The sequence below is a fragment of the Amphiprion ocellaris genome, chromosome 20 (genome assembly GCF_022539595.1).
Source record: "Amphiprion ocellaris isolate individual 3 ecotype Okinawa chromosome 20, ASM2253959v1, whole genome shotgun sequence".
Lineage (NCBI taxonomy): Eukaryota > Metazoa > Chordata > Actinopteri > Pomacentridae > Amphiprion > Amphiprion ocellaris.
Window position 1 is genome coordinate 8,846,626 of NC_072785.1, and position 13,243 is coordinate 8,859,868.

Here is a 13,243-nt window from a genome sequence, read left to right on the forward strand (position 1 = left end):
AAAGCAGCAAAATACATAATTATTTAACGGATGCTTGCCACTTTTTTTCCCACCGTCTTTACAAATTTTGAATGTCCCAGTATTCCAAAATTTATGATGTATTTTTTGGCATTCTTGCTGCCAGATTTTCTATATTGTTCAACCACTAACCTCCTCTTCATCTCAGTCAGCTGAGATGGATGGTGTGATGGGTTGTGCATTATTCCTGGAGATAATTTTTCTCTTCAATCTGTTTTTTTTTATGTTAAATGTTACTGTAATTGTATGTAAATGCAGTATTTACACATGTAGAATGTCAGTGGTCTGCATTTCTTTAATTCAGGATTGCTGAAAAAACTCCAGCATCTTCACACCTGTTACATTTTTCTTAGTAAAATCTCAAACTGATACAAAAGGCGAGTATCTCGATCCAGTCTCCGTTCCAGGGTGATGACTTTTAACAAAATCAAGAAAAACAGCTGAACAAATATGACAGCTTTCCACATGAAGCGTCCTGCAACTGAATCAGTATTAAAGTGTTGACTAACTGAATAAAAGCAGAAGTAAAACAAATAAAGACATGAAAAATCATCTATAAATCAAACTTTAAAGTGTACAAAAATTCTGTGCAACTCTTGTCCCAATAAAGGAACACTGTCAGACTGTTACAATTCAAATTCTATTTCCAGGTTGTTTTCACGTTGATGCATCGGTTAAAGTCCATTACAGCTCCATTAGAGCTCGGATGTCGTCGATACGAGATGTTTTTCTGTCGGCATTTGTGGAGCCGAACGCCTTCTCCACCAGGTCCTGCTTCTTCCTCTGGATCTTCACCATGTTCTCCTCCACCGAGTCCTTGACAATGAACTATAAAAGTGAGTGACAAACTTCAGTTTTTAAGTCCTCATAGAGTCAAATGAAGTGTCTTGAATGTAGTATGGAAAGTGTGATGCCTTACCAGCAATGCAAAAGGTATTAACCTTTCCTTAAAGATCATAATACTGCAGTATAAATACATCATGAGGTTTCTGACCTTGGTGACAACAACTTTCTTCTTCTGGCCCAAACGGTGGCAGCGGTCAATACACTGCTCCTCAGTAGCTGGGTTCCAGGCCTGACGAACATACAGGACAAAAGTTATTTCAAAAAAACATTTTTGTTTAAATATCTTTCTGTCTCTTTAAGGTAATGAACCATGCAGATTTTGTTATTAGTTCAGTTATTAGGTGATCTTCCAAACACATCAGTCACATATGCCATTTGTGCTACTTTCCATCTTATTCCTGTTTGATGATGTTCTTTATATTGATGTTAACAGAGCTGGTGCTTGTCTAAGGTGAGTCAGCTAAACTCTGAAATGAATCTATTGTCTACTTTGTCTCTGCCTACTGTATTTCTATCCTGACATGTCAAGACTGCTACAGAGAAACCAAAAAGTAAATGTCTAGGAACTATCTGCACATCTATTTCATGACACAAGTGCTTAGGAGAGGGATAAGCATATCCCAAACTTTTAAAAAGACTCCCAGACACTAACTTACCAAAATAAGTTTATTTGTGACATTTTAGTGATAAATCTTCATTAGGCAACACTGTCCATGGTGCACAACCTGATAAATAATATAAGCTAAGGCTCTCCGTGTGAATGGTTCCTACCAGGTCATGTACTTACAGGGTCCATGAGGAAAACATGGGAAGCAGCGGTCAAATTAAGCCCCACTCCTCCAGCTTTAAGAGACAGAAGCATGATAACAGGACTGTCGGCTGCAGAGCTCTGAAACTCCTGGATGACTTGGGTCCTCCTTTTTTGGTTCATGGTGCCATCCAGACGCACAAAACTGAAACTGTGCTCTCTGGGGGAGAGGAAGGAGAACAATAATGAATGAAATAAAGCAAATGAAAAGTGGTTAGAAAATCATGCGCTCCTTATGTTTTCAAATTTAGAATCTTTCTTGCATTAGATAATTGTGACGTTTTTTAGTTGCTCTGAGACAGTTGCTCATGCATTCTGGTAATAAATGTTATTCCCTGATTAAAGAACAGAACTCTACTTGCATATGCGTAAATATGTGGACTAGAAAAAAATCTCCCATCTTTACTGTGTGAGTGTTACCTGAGTGGAGTCTCCAGAATGGTGAGGAATCGAGTGAACTGAGAGACGACCAAATACTTAATGCTGCTGTCTTCACATCGCAGCCTGAGCAGGTTTCCCATCAGCGCCTGCACCTGCAGAGGCAAAAACAGACTTCAAAGGAGGAAAAACACAGCTCTCACGAAGTAGAGTACAATTCAGTTTTCCATCACTGCTAAATAAGGGTTTTTGTGATTTCTGGGTAAAAAATTAGGCCAAGAGGTTATAAAAAACCCAGGATCAGAAGTGTTAACAGATGGGTAAGTTGAAACTTTTGCATCCACACACTTAATACTAGGATCTTTTTTGTAAGTTATTTTTTTTGGCCTATATGCTTTTATTATATAGGACAGCAGAGAGAGAGACAGGAAATGTGGGTAGAAGAGTGAGGGAAAGACATGCAATAAATGGCGATGACCTGGATTCAAACCTATGACTGCTGCGTTGGGGAATATAGCTGCTGTTTATGAGTCGCCCGCTCAGCCAGCTGAACTATCTGGGTGCCCAATACTAGCATTTTGATCAGTCATTCTGATGTTGATCTGATAAGATAATTCTCATCAGGAATGAAATGTAACACTTGACACATAGGGTATTTTATTTTTGTTAAATATGCTGAGATATAGAATATGTCAAGGTTTGATTTAAGAAAATGGTTTGTTGGCAGCTTAAGGTGAAACAGTCTGTAGCACAAAATCTTCCCAATTCCAACATGTTTCCATTTAAGCCATTAAGAAACAGTGTCTTGCATTGTTTTATTGTTCTACAGAGTGTTTTTACCATTTTTCCCCCCAGTTTATTTTCCTTCAAGTACCTTTGAGCTTGTCCTCCACCTCTCAGAGTTTGTACTACTTTCTTCCAGTTCCTCCGGTGGAAACTCCACCAGTTCACTGGTTTTGATCTCACTCCTACAGAGAGGACAGCGAGCCTTTTCCTATGCAAACACAGAGCACAGGGAAAAGATAAAAACGTTAATACTTAGCAGCTTAAAAATGTATTATGTCGTAGTGAGAACCTCTAAGTCAAATTTCAGTTAAACTACAAACCACTGATGCCTGTTGAGTGCAGCATGTTTACCTGCTCAGTGCTGATGACTTGGGCGATGCAGGGCCGGCAGTAAACGTGGGCACAGTGTGTGATGACGGGAAGTCGCACTGAGTCCAGACACACTGAACACTCTTCGTCAGAGCCGCTGGCCAACACCAACCGTAACTTTTCTATCAGACGCTCCCGCAGTTCTGCTGGTGTTGCTGCAGCGCCTACAGTAGAGGGAGGATACAGGGATGGAAAGAAATCAAAAGAGAGGACAGAAACCTCTGATCTCACAGGTAAAAACAAATTAATGAACTGTACGGTAGGTTAATTATTAATATGCAAAAACAGTGCAACAGGGGTGACCAGCAAAAGAAAATGATTCTTCCAGAGGAACTTTTTGACAGAAGATTTATGGCGGTAAACAAGGATATTATATAAAAAATACTATAAAAAAAGCTGAGGAAGCAAAAGGCACTGAATTTAACACTAAAGTTATTTTATATTGTAGCATAATTCAGCCATAAAACATTCATATATCACATAGCTTTTGCAAGTTGCTAACCTACAAAGTGTCTATCCACAAATATGCTTGTTCATGCAAATTTCATGACTGTATCTACGTGTACCTGATTATGTCCCTAAAATTGTGAATCAAAATGGATATTTCCAATGCTTAATAGTAGATAAAGTTATTACTATGATGTTGTCACAGCATTATCTTAGGTTTATCATGGTGTTTACTGAAGTATTGAAAATTAGAATAGCCAAGATTGAGTGTCAGACAGTGTCAGGGCTAATTATAGGCAGAATAACAAACCAAAAATGCACTACATATCAAGTAAATCAATAATCCTTGTTACCTGATATGGCTGCATATCAGTGCATTCAGTCACTGCAAAGAGAGCTGCTTTTTACCTAACTCTGATGGTATCTTTGCCAGCAGATCAGGGTGGCAGCAGTGCTGTCGGAGCCTCATCAGGATTGCTAGTACATCAGCGTAATTCCTCAAGACCGTCCCTTCTGCTACATATCTACAAAAATGCACACACAGTTATACAAAATAGTGCAGTATCACTGATATAACATTTAAAATGCATACATTAGCAGTCATAAAATATTCATATATCCTTTAGTCTTCGCAAATTGCCAACTTACAAAGTCACTATCTGCAAACATGCAGCTCACGCCTCACCTCTTGATGATGTTCTTTCCTTCCTTGCGCGCCCGTTCGTACTCCTCCCTCTCCGACTGGCTGAGCTCCACCTGCTCCACGTACACCTTCTTGTCAGGCAGTGACACCAGAGGACGTCCGTTCACCTCACTGGTCTTGGTCCGTCGCAGGGTGATGCACTTCACCAGGGTCTGAAGGTTTCTGCACACAGCATCAAGTGCCTCAATTTAACATCATAGTTTAATAGGACAAATTCCTCCACGAAATTGCAAACTTTCAGCAAACTTTCTTTCAAGTTGCTTCACAGAGAGCAGTTCATCGTTCATTAGCATATGTAGTTACCCTATAACATTGCAAACTGGTCTGGTGTATTCACTGACTGTACAAAATATTACACTCTTGATTGTTAAACCTTTAATTCAGACAAGGAAACAGCCTTTTAATATATGGGTAAAATAAAGAGAAACATAAGGCAGAGAAATGCAATAGATGCCTTTTATCAAGCAGAAACAGTAAAAAATGTTATACTACAGTTTGGAGAAGCAAAAAAAAAAAAAAATAAATCCAGTAAGGCAAATAAAAACTAAACATAAAGGATACCTATGGAATAAGAATGCACCTCAGCAACGCAGTAAATGACTCCCTCTGCAGCGTTATTGCTACACTGCATCATTTTAATTATGATTTTCATGATCATTTCATTATTGCTGCATTGCAGTTAGTGTATCTCTGAGCACTTACTGCACGCCAGCCCTCTCTCCTTGTGTAACTGGTCTCTGGATCACTCTGTTCCACCACTCTCGCACATCGAAGGGCTTCAGACGCAGGAAGGCCAGCAGCATCCACAGATCCTTCACACTGTTCTGGATAGGAGTACCTAAAAGGCACAAACACACACAAACTCAAATTCAGTGACTGCATCTATGCGTACCTGATTATGTCCACAATACGGTGAATAAAAAATGGGTATTTGCAATGGCTAACAGTGATAAAGTTATTATTATGATCACAGCATTCTTAGGTTTATTAAGGTGTTTACTCAAGTATTCAAAATTGGAATAGCTACGATTAGGCAAATCAGTAAGTAAGATCTTGTGAATTTAAAAACATTAACATGAAGTTTTTTTGCCCCAATACAATTCTATGAAGAGATTTATCTAATGGCTACTAAAAAGCCTGGATTCTGATTGATCTAAAGGTGTGGATAAACTCTTAGAAGGTGGACAGTAACTAAACAACTACTAAACAGGGGATGTGTTCAAGTGCCGCTCAAAATGAATAAAAGTTTAGCCTGAACTAAACAGCTTGGAGCTAAAAATGATTAATACCACCAATAACAATAAAATGTAATTTCAAAAGCTGGCAGATTCAATTTTATTGTGTAGCTGAATGCATTAATATTCTCTGTTTTTGAGGCTGAAGGCAATCTGTAATATTTCTCCTTACTGGTTTTCAAAGTTTTAAAACTCGTGGAGCCTTGCAAACCTTGTCCTATTTACATGGATGTTTCCTCCCAATGAAACCACTGAAATTCTGACAAACACAAACTATATTTTATGATATTCAAAACAGGACAGCTCATATTGGCTTTATGTAAAAGTAATGACTGATGTTCAATTACAAACTGCAATTTGATGAAGTTGTGGACATTGTATAAATGGGATAAGACCCATAATGTTATGAATTATACTCATGGAACTTACATCTCATTGGGTATTGTTGTTTAAATAAGTTTGACTGTGTGTGTGTGTGTGTGTGTGTGTGTGTGTGTGCGTGTGCGTGTGCGTGTATTAACGTGCAAGAATACCTGAAAGAATCCAGCGTCTCTGAGCTTTCAGGTCGAGCACAGCTTTACTCATCTGTGCATTTGGGTTTCTTATGATGTGTCCTTCATCCAGCACGACCCTCAGCCAGTTGATCCCATGTAGGGGACTTTTATTCTGAAAGGAAAACATTACAGCTCATTACACTAAAGAAGAAGCAACTTATGGCTTATAACAGTCATTCATTTGGCCCTGGATGATTGTGCTTATCAAAATAAATCAATGTACACAAAGCACTACCACTTAGTCACCTTGAAGCCTCCGATATAAATGCAAACTTCTCAACTCACCCCGAACTCAGAAGAAAGGACGTTGTATGTTGTGACCACCACATCCTGAGAGGACAGAAACTTCTTGCTCCTGTTGCGCTCTGAACCGTAGTACAGATAGACGTTTAGCTTCACGTTAGAATGCACATGCTGCTCAAACTGGTCCTGCACGCAAATACACAAAAGACAAGAGAAGAAAATATGACAAACGCTGACTTCGAGGGTGAAAAAGCTTTACAAAAACCTAAAATACAGGTTTAACAAACAGAGACTGTGCATCAATAAATGTTTTATGTGAGGCTGTGTTCCTACCAGCCAGTTGCTGAGCACAGACAGCGGACAGATGATGAGAGTTGTTTTGGCTGATAAGTCATCTGTGTTTTCAGTGACGGAGGATTCCACACCTGCACGTATTAAAGGTACATATTCACCTCTAACGTTAGCACACAGTTCAACTATTCTCTCACTAAATACAAGTAAAACCAAGTAGGAATATATAGTTAGACTCACGCTGTGTGGCGCTGGCAGTTTTCTTCTTCTTTGAGGCTGTATCTGATGTTGAGCCACTCAGCGCTGCAGCAAAGTCCAGATCCTCAAACAATACTGAAGCCTCTGCACCCAGAACAGACACATAAATTATTAAGTACAAAGGGAATTGTAATTATAATGGTATGTAAGCCAAATATCAACACTAATTAATTATGTTAAATACATAAATTTACTGATCACTGTCAAGTTATATCACCTAACGTCTTCAACATGCTTATACTTTCACATTCTATATTGCAGTGCATGAATACAAAGATTACCAGGCTTGTACCTTTACTGGGCTTTCGCTTCATGGGTTTCTTGCCTTTGCTTGTACCTACAAGTCCGGAGGTCAAGCAAAAAAGTTTGTAAGGTAAAAAAAAAAACAAGCAAGAATATAAAAAACACACACAAAAGTATGAATAGACATTCAAAAGATACAGGGTGATTTGTTCTTACTTTTCTCTGGCTCATCTGCTATCTCCACTACATCTGGTGTTGCCTCCACCTGGGTTCTGACCCACACAGGAACATGTCAGGTTACATCACAAGAAACATTCAGTATCCACGTGAAAAAAACGAGGTCGTTGAGGTAAAACCCAAAGAGCAAAGCAAGCATGCAAAATTAAATTCACACTTACCCGTCTGAGCATAAAGAGCCTCCTGCAGTATTGCCCATTCCTGCACTGCTGCTCCCTGATACAAAGACACCACATTATCTCTCCTGTTAGTACTGTTTTAACATGTTGTCCCACACCCATACAGGGAGGTTAAAGAAATGTGAGTGTGAGGCAGATAAATCAATATCAGCAAATTTATTGAAAGTACCTTCAAGTTTGGGCGACATCTGTGCTTTAGCTTTCGTAGGTGAAAACTGCTTCTCCTGCACACATGTAAACTAACACTTTGTAATAGTCGAGCACAAGACATACTGAGTGAAAACAGTACTATAAAGCTACTTACACATATCTCCACAGGCAGTGGCTTTCCATTGTGAAAGTTGGTGAGGATCAAAGAGATTGTTGTCAGAGTTTTACCCTGAAAAACAGAAAGAGGGGCTGACACATGCAGACAGTGTAGATTCCGCTCAGACAGCAGCTGAGTGATGCCCAATTTTGGTGTTAATGAAGAAAATAGCAGCTCCGATCATTCATTCAGATGACTTTCAGCCACACACACAAGTCCTACACACTGTTTGGTACTATAAAATGATCAGCCACGACATTAAAGCCGCTGACTGGTGAAATAAGTAACATGAACTATCACGTTACAACGGCACCTGTTGAGTGTTGAGATATATTTGGCAGAAACAAAACAGTGATTTCTTGCAGTTAATGTGTTGAAAGCAGGAAAAACAGGAAGCTGATCTGAATGAGTTTAACAAGAGCCAAATAATGATGACAGCAGGTATTGTGTTGTTTTTTCCAGATAAGCAGTGGCTACTACCTTTAACAAGTGGTCCAAATGACGACAACTGTCCCACACGGTCCAATCCCATTAAAGAGCTAATATAGCACAAATAAGGATACTGGGAGATCAGACAAAGTACTCATTCTGTCCGCTGTCCACCACTGAAAGGGCCTACAATTGGCATGAAAGCATCAAAACTAAACCATGGAGGCCTTGTCTGATTTCTCGTATATCATGTGTATGGTCAGGTGTGTGTATGTTGTTTAGCTGGGGAAGAGACGGCAGCAAGATGCACTATGGGAAGAAGGCCAGCTGGCAGAGTTGGGTGATGTTCTGCTGGGAATATTGGGTCCTGACTTTCATGTGAATCTAACTTTGACGTGTACCACCTACCAAAACATTATGGCACACCATGTAAATCCTTCATGGCAGTGATCTCTTTCAGGAGAGTAATACACCCTGTCACACTGCAGAAAAGTGCTCAGGAACATGACAAAGATTTCAAGTCTTGGCCTCCAAACTCCTAATGAAGACTACCAAGTATGAATCATCCTTATTAGCTTATTAACCATCATGTATGGATAAAGAAAAACACTCATCCCGTTTCTATTTAATCCAGAGGTTTGTGTCTATATGTGACTTTGGTAATCAGATAATGTTTGGAGGCACTCTCCTGCCCCCTAGTGTTGCTCCTTGATCATATCACCCTTTGTCACTAAACTCTGCTCCAACACCCACATCTAAATCCACATCCCACCTTTTGATCACAACTGCATTTACATACACTGTCTTCTCCTCACTTCTGTATCAAATGTTGTACTCTGCAAATGTTCTGGGTCATTTTACCTTCACAAACTCACTCCCTGTGTCTGTAAACCTAATGTGGGTTTAGAACCTTTAGAAGTTCACGTCTCAATAGATCAGAGCTGTTTTGGCGTTAGGTGGTTTTAATGTTGTGACTATTCAGTGTAGTAATAATTCTATTAAATCACATCCAAAAGTTCCAGTTTGTGTCAAATATGTGCATCTGTGTGTCACTCACCAACCCCATGTCGTCTGCCAGTATTCCTCCACGAACCCTCTCTGGTATTTCTTTGGCTGAGAAACATGTGAGGCTGTTGTAGTACAGCTCGCCTCTCTTCTCCCAGAACGGCGGCAGAGCAGATTTGTTTTCTCGAGCGCACATCCAGGACAGCGCCTGCTTCTGGTGAGGCAGGAGGGAAGTGCTCACAGCCTGCAAACAGACACAACCGAATGTTTACGCTGAAGCTGCACAAAGACGTGCAGATGTGGGAGGTGAAAAGTGAAACAAGAGTAGTAAGTATAAAATTTTTTCCAAAACTGCAACAGTGCTGGTTTGATGTCATTGTATCACAGTAGTGCACTCAATCAGTGTCACAATATGTAAACAATAAGAGGATGCCATTACAGCTACAAGTAGTAAGAAATAAAAGGAACAACTTGCTGTTCATAGCGAGAAACAAAAGCAAAGACAGATAAACAAATCAAATCTGTACCTCAGCTGCTTCTTTCTCCCCATCTTTACTCTCCATCAACCCTTCAAACAGGTTATCAAATGCATTTTTTAGCTGAAAGATAAAAACATTCTGAGTCAGAAAAGATAAAGTAGTATTAATTAATTTAAGCAGGCTTCAGCAACAGCTAAAGTCTACAATTTCTAGAACATGGCCGAGAATAAATGTCATTATCAATAATATGCATTTAGATATGCAATGCTCTATGACTGCTTGTAAATACAGCACTGAAATTTGTTTATCTTCTGTACATTATTTAACTTAATTGTAATTTGATTTAACCCCTACTACTTTAATGGAACAACATCACAATTTAATTTATGTTGGGTCAAATATAAAAGCTCAGTACATTTAGGGAGTCTAGATGGTAAATAAGAGTTTGGTTGCTTTGTGACTTCTCTCAGTGGATGAAAACAAATAAAAATATAAAATTTTTAGTTCAATTATTCCCACATATAAAATTAAATAGTGCATTTTATACCATATCCTTACACTTTACATCAACTCAATGTATCTACCTCCTCTGCAGTCAGTGGGATGGTCAGGCCTTTTTTAGGTGGAAATCCACAAGCAACTGGACCACTGGATGATTTCTGGTACGCACCTGAGATCAAACACAAAGAATCAGTCAGACGCACACATGTATACATAAAATACGTAACAGACGTTTTCCATCAGAAGGTAGGTCAGTCTGGATCGCAAATGTACCTGCTTGAATGCCTACACCTGTGTTCAGTTTATATCCACGACGTGCCATAGATTCCATCACAGTGTTTTTGTTCTCTTCTTTCCCCCAAAAGGACAGATTCACCGGCATGGTGAATGTGTTTTTCGTTCCTGAGTGCACCACCCTAAGCAAGCAATGAGAGATGTAAGAATATATACAAAAGCTCACAACTGTTTAGTCTTAACCAAATGTAATTATCATAATTATGGGTTGACCGATTCTTGGGCCGACTGATTACGAGGTTCAATATCCAGCATTTGTCTATCGGCATTTTCATTTTTTAAAACCGATTCCCAATAACATACATTCATTTCAAATTGTGCAACATTTGCTCTGACGCAGCTGCCTCGCTCTATCTGTCATCTCAAGCAACATATTGGCCACAGCATCAATTTAACACATGGAAAATGTAAATAAGGCAATTTAATGATCTTTTCTGCTGAAGTTTGTCCTCTGACTTATGAACCACAAATTACAGTATAAGTGCTAAATAGTACTATTAGCATCTTGTGCAACATTCCAATTTCATGTGAAATATTTGATTATCATGTGAAAGATGACTTTCCTACTGCAGTATCTTTTACAGTAATGCTTCTTACATTCTTTTCTAGTCTTATTTTAGCTTACACATTTTTCTTATTTTCAGTAATGTACCATAATCATATCTTATTGTTTTTTTATTAGGTGCTGCACTTACTGTTCTGTTATCGAGCAATGCCCGACACAAGAATTTCCTTTGGGATTAATTATGATCTATTTTATCTTAAAATTGGATAAGCTATACTCTTAACGACACTAAACAATAAAAAGATGAAAAAGGCATCAATAAATTGATATAATAATCTAAAAAAAAGATTTCCATGTTTGAAACAGCAGCATTTTATGCCTCTGTTTATGATTAGTTAGGTATTCCCGAGGGAATAAGGTGCTGGATGAAATCATATTCTGTCAAAGGGTCACATCTGTAAAATACTGGTTAAAATTATATACTATTTTTTAATCCTTAATATACATATTTTTTCTTCCAAATAATGGCAAAAAATGGTAAAATAATGATATATTTACTACTTTAAATACAGTTTGATGTGGACATTATTAACAGTTTTGGCTTGGCAGTGTATCTACTACCTGCAATCAGCTAAGATGACACTCAGGAGGAATTCAAAATACTCAATTCCAGAGAATCCAGAGAAATTACACAGGTAAAGTTTATTTTGAGGGTAATTCTGATATTTCATAGCTTCATAGGGCTGTTTCTGATTGCATTTGATTGGAAAAAAGAAGGGATTTTGTGTCTTCCCATTCATATTCTGTCAAAGGGGCAACACTAATTACAACTCACCCCTCAACTTTAGCCAGGTTGTTGTCCATGACATAAGCCATAGCTGCAGCCAGCTCCTTCTTGATGTGTCCTACCTGGTTGCCATAAACGTTGGCAACCATTACTGCTTTGCGGTCATAAGGATTCTGGGGCTGCCGCACTAAACCGACCATCTCTCCTTGGTTCACCTGTCCAGGGAGTAAAACACAAAATGATTTGCAACCTTTCTGGAAATCTGTGCACTGGAGAATTAAAGGTGACCGAGACAGATCCTCACCACCCCTGTGTAATATCTGAGGCCGACCACGGTGCCCCTTAGGTGGCCAAACAGCACGCTGCCGTCTGCATCTGGCTCCTCAGATGCTGCAGCTCTGATGGCCTGAGAAAGAGTCTCTGCACTGGTCTCATGGCGGTCTGTGAAGAGGTCTACCTCAGTGAATCTGTCAAAACCAAACCTCCACCTGCGAGAAAACATGATGCCTGCAGCACAGGGACAGAAAAGAAAAACAAACAGACAGGAGAAATTAAGTTTTAATAGAAAACAGACAGTATGAAGCAGCTTTAACTGTAGTAAACACCTGGTAGGTAGTGGAAACTGTTAGGTGCAACTACAAACTTTCTAACTTTAAGAAGATGAAGCAGCAAGTTCATGTTATATAATCATCTATAATGGAACTAAACTGCTAGCTAAATAAGTAGTAAGCTATCCTAGTGAGTACCCACAAGCTTATAAATTGATAAAAGTTAGCCACATCCCTGTTTCACAGCCAAAAAACAACACAACCACACTAACAGTTATTATAAATCTTAACGTTAGCTTCAAATAGCAGGTTGTAGTTTGTTAGCTAACCCTGCTCTGCCTTTTCTAGTATTGTTTCCGTGTCAATAAACGTCAACAATACATTTAGAGACTGTGATATGCTTCACAAATCATTCATACTGTTTGTCTTCGACTCGGTTCTGGTCGCTTTTTTTCAGAGACGACCGTCGTTTTAGGTCTCCAATGCTGCTGCTGCTGCTGATGTTTGTTCTCCTTTTTCACGGCTGTTCCAAGTAAGAGTCAAGACTTATTTTGATTGCTTGATTGTTAGCACACAACTTCCGGCAGTAATCTTCAAAATAAACTATTATTTTGGAGCGTTTAGGAACGACAATGGCTATTATTTACACCTTGGTTTTTAATAATATAATGACGAAGATTATGCATAGTAAATGTAGAATGTTATGGTTTTAGAGGAATGAAATAAAAGCTTTATGTTTTAGAAAAGCATAACTAGGGACAAAAGTGGGTCAATCCATCTGAAATCATCAATT

The 13,243-nt window shown here is 38.9% G+C and overlaps 1 protein-coding gene across 2 annotated transcripts in view; it reads right to left on the reverse strand.

Annotated features, from left to right (window-relative positions):
• Positions 1-295: 295 nt before the first annotated feature.
• Positions 296-13,243, reverse strand: part of hltf (helicase-like transcription factor) — a 196,027-nt gene continuing 183,079 nt past the window's right edge. The window contains exons 2-26 of one of the 2 annotated variants that reach the window (XM_055006149.1): positions 12,870-12,950; positions 12,207-12,409; positions 11,951-12,117; positions 10,590-10,732; positions 10,400-10,485; positions 9,864-9,935; positions 9,389-9,580; positions 7,900-7,974; positions 7,765-7,819; positions 7,578-7,632; positions 7,396-7,451; positions 7,229-7,273; positions 6,919-7,020; positions 6,721-6,812; positions 6,430-6,573; positions 6,124-6,256; positions 5,058-5,193; positions 4,338-4,517; positions 4,061-4,176; positions 3,188-3,369; positions 2,925-3,044; positions 2,093-2,205; positions 1,652-1,832; positions 1,013-1,093; positions 296-846 (exon numbers count right to left, since the gene is read on the reverse strand). In XM_055006149.1, the coding sequence (XP_054862124.1) occupies positions 703-846; positions 1,013-1,093; positions 1,652-1,832; positions 2,093-2,205; positions 2,925-3,044; positions 3,188-3,369; positions 4,061-4,176; positions 4,338-4,517; positions 5,058-5,193; positions 6,124-6,256; positions 6,430-6,573; positions 6,721-6,812; positions 6,919-7,020; positions 7,229-7,273; positions 7,396-7,451; positions 7,578-7,632; positions 7,765-7,819; positions 7,900-7,974; positions 9,389-9,580; positions 9,864-9,935; positions 10,400-10,485; positions 10,590-10,732; positions 11,951-12,117; positions 12,207-12,404 (2,868 nt within the window). In that variant the 5' untranslated portion in view covers positions 12,405-12,409; positions 12,870-12,950 and the 3' untranslated portion in view covers positions 296-702. Of the gene's footprint in view, positions 847-1,012; positions 1,094-1,651; positions 1,833-2,092; positions 2,206-2,924; positions 3,045-3,187; positions 3,370-4,060; positions 4,177-4,337; positions 4,518-5,057; positions 5,194-6,123; positions 6,257-6,429; positions 6,574-6,720; positions 6,813-6,918; positions 7,021-7,228; positions 7,274-7,395; positions 7,452-7,577; positions 7,633-7,764; positions 7,820-7,899; positions 7,975-9,388; positions 9,581-9,863; positions 9,936-10,399; positions 10,486-10,589; positions 10,733-11,950; positions 12,118-12,206; positions 12,410-12,869; positions 13,002-13,243 lie in introns of those variants that run through there. The other variant, XM_023262505.3, reaches the window with a different exon arrangement.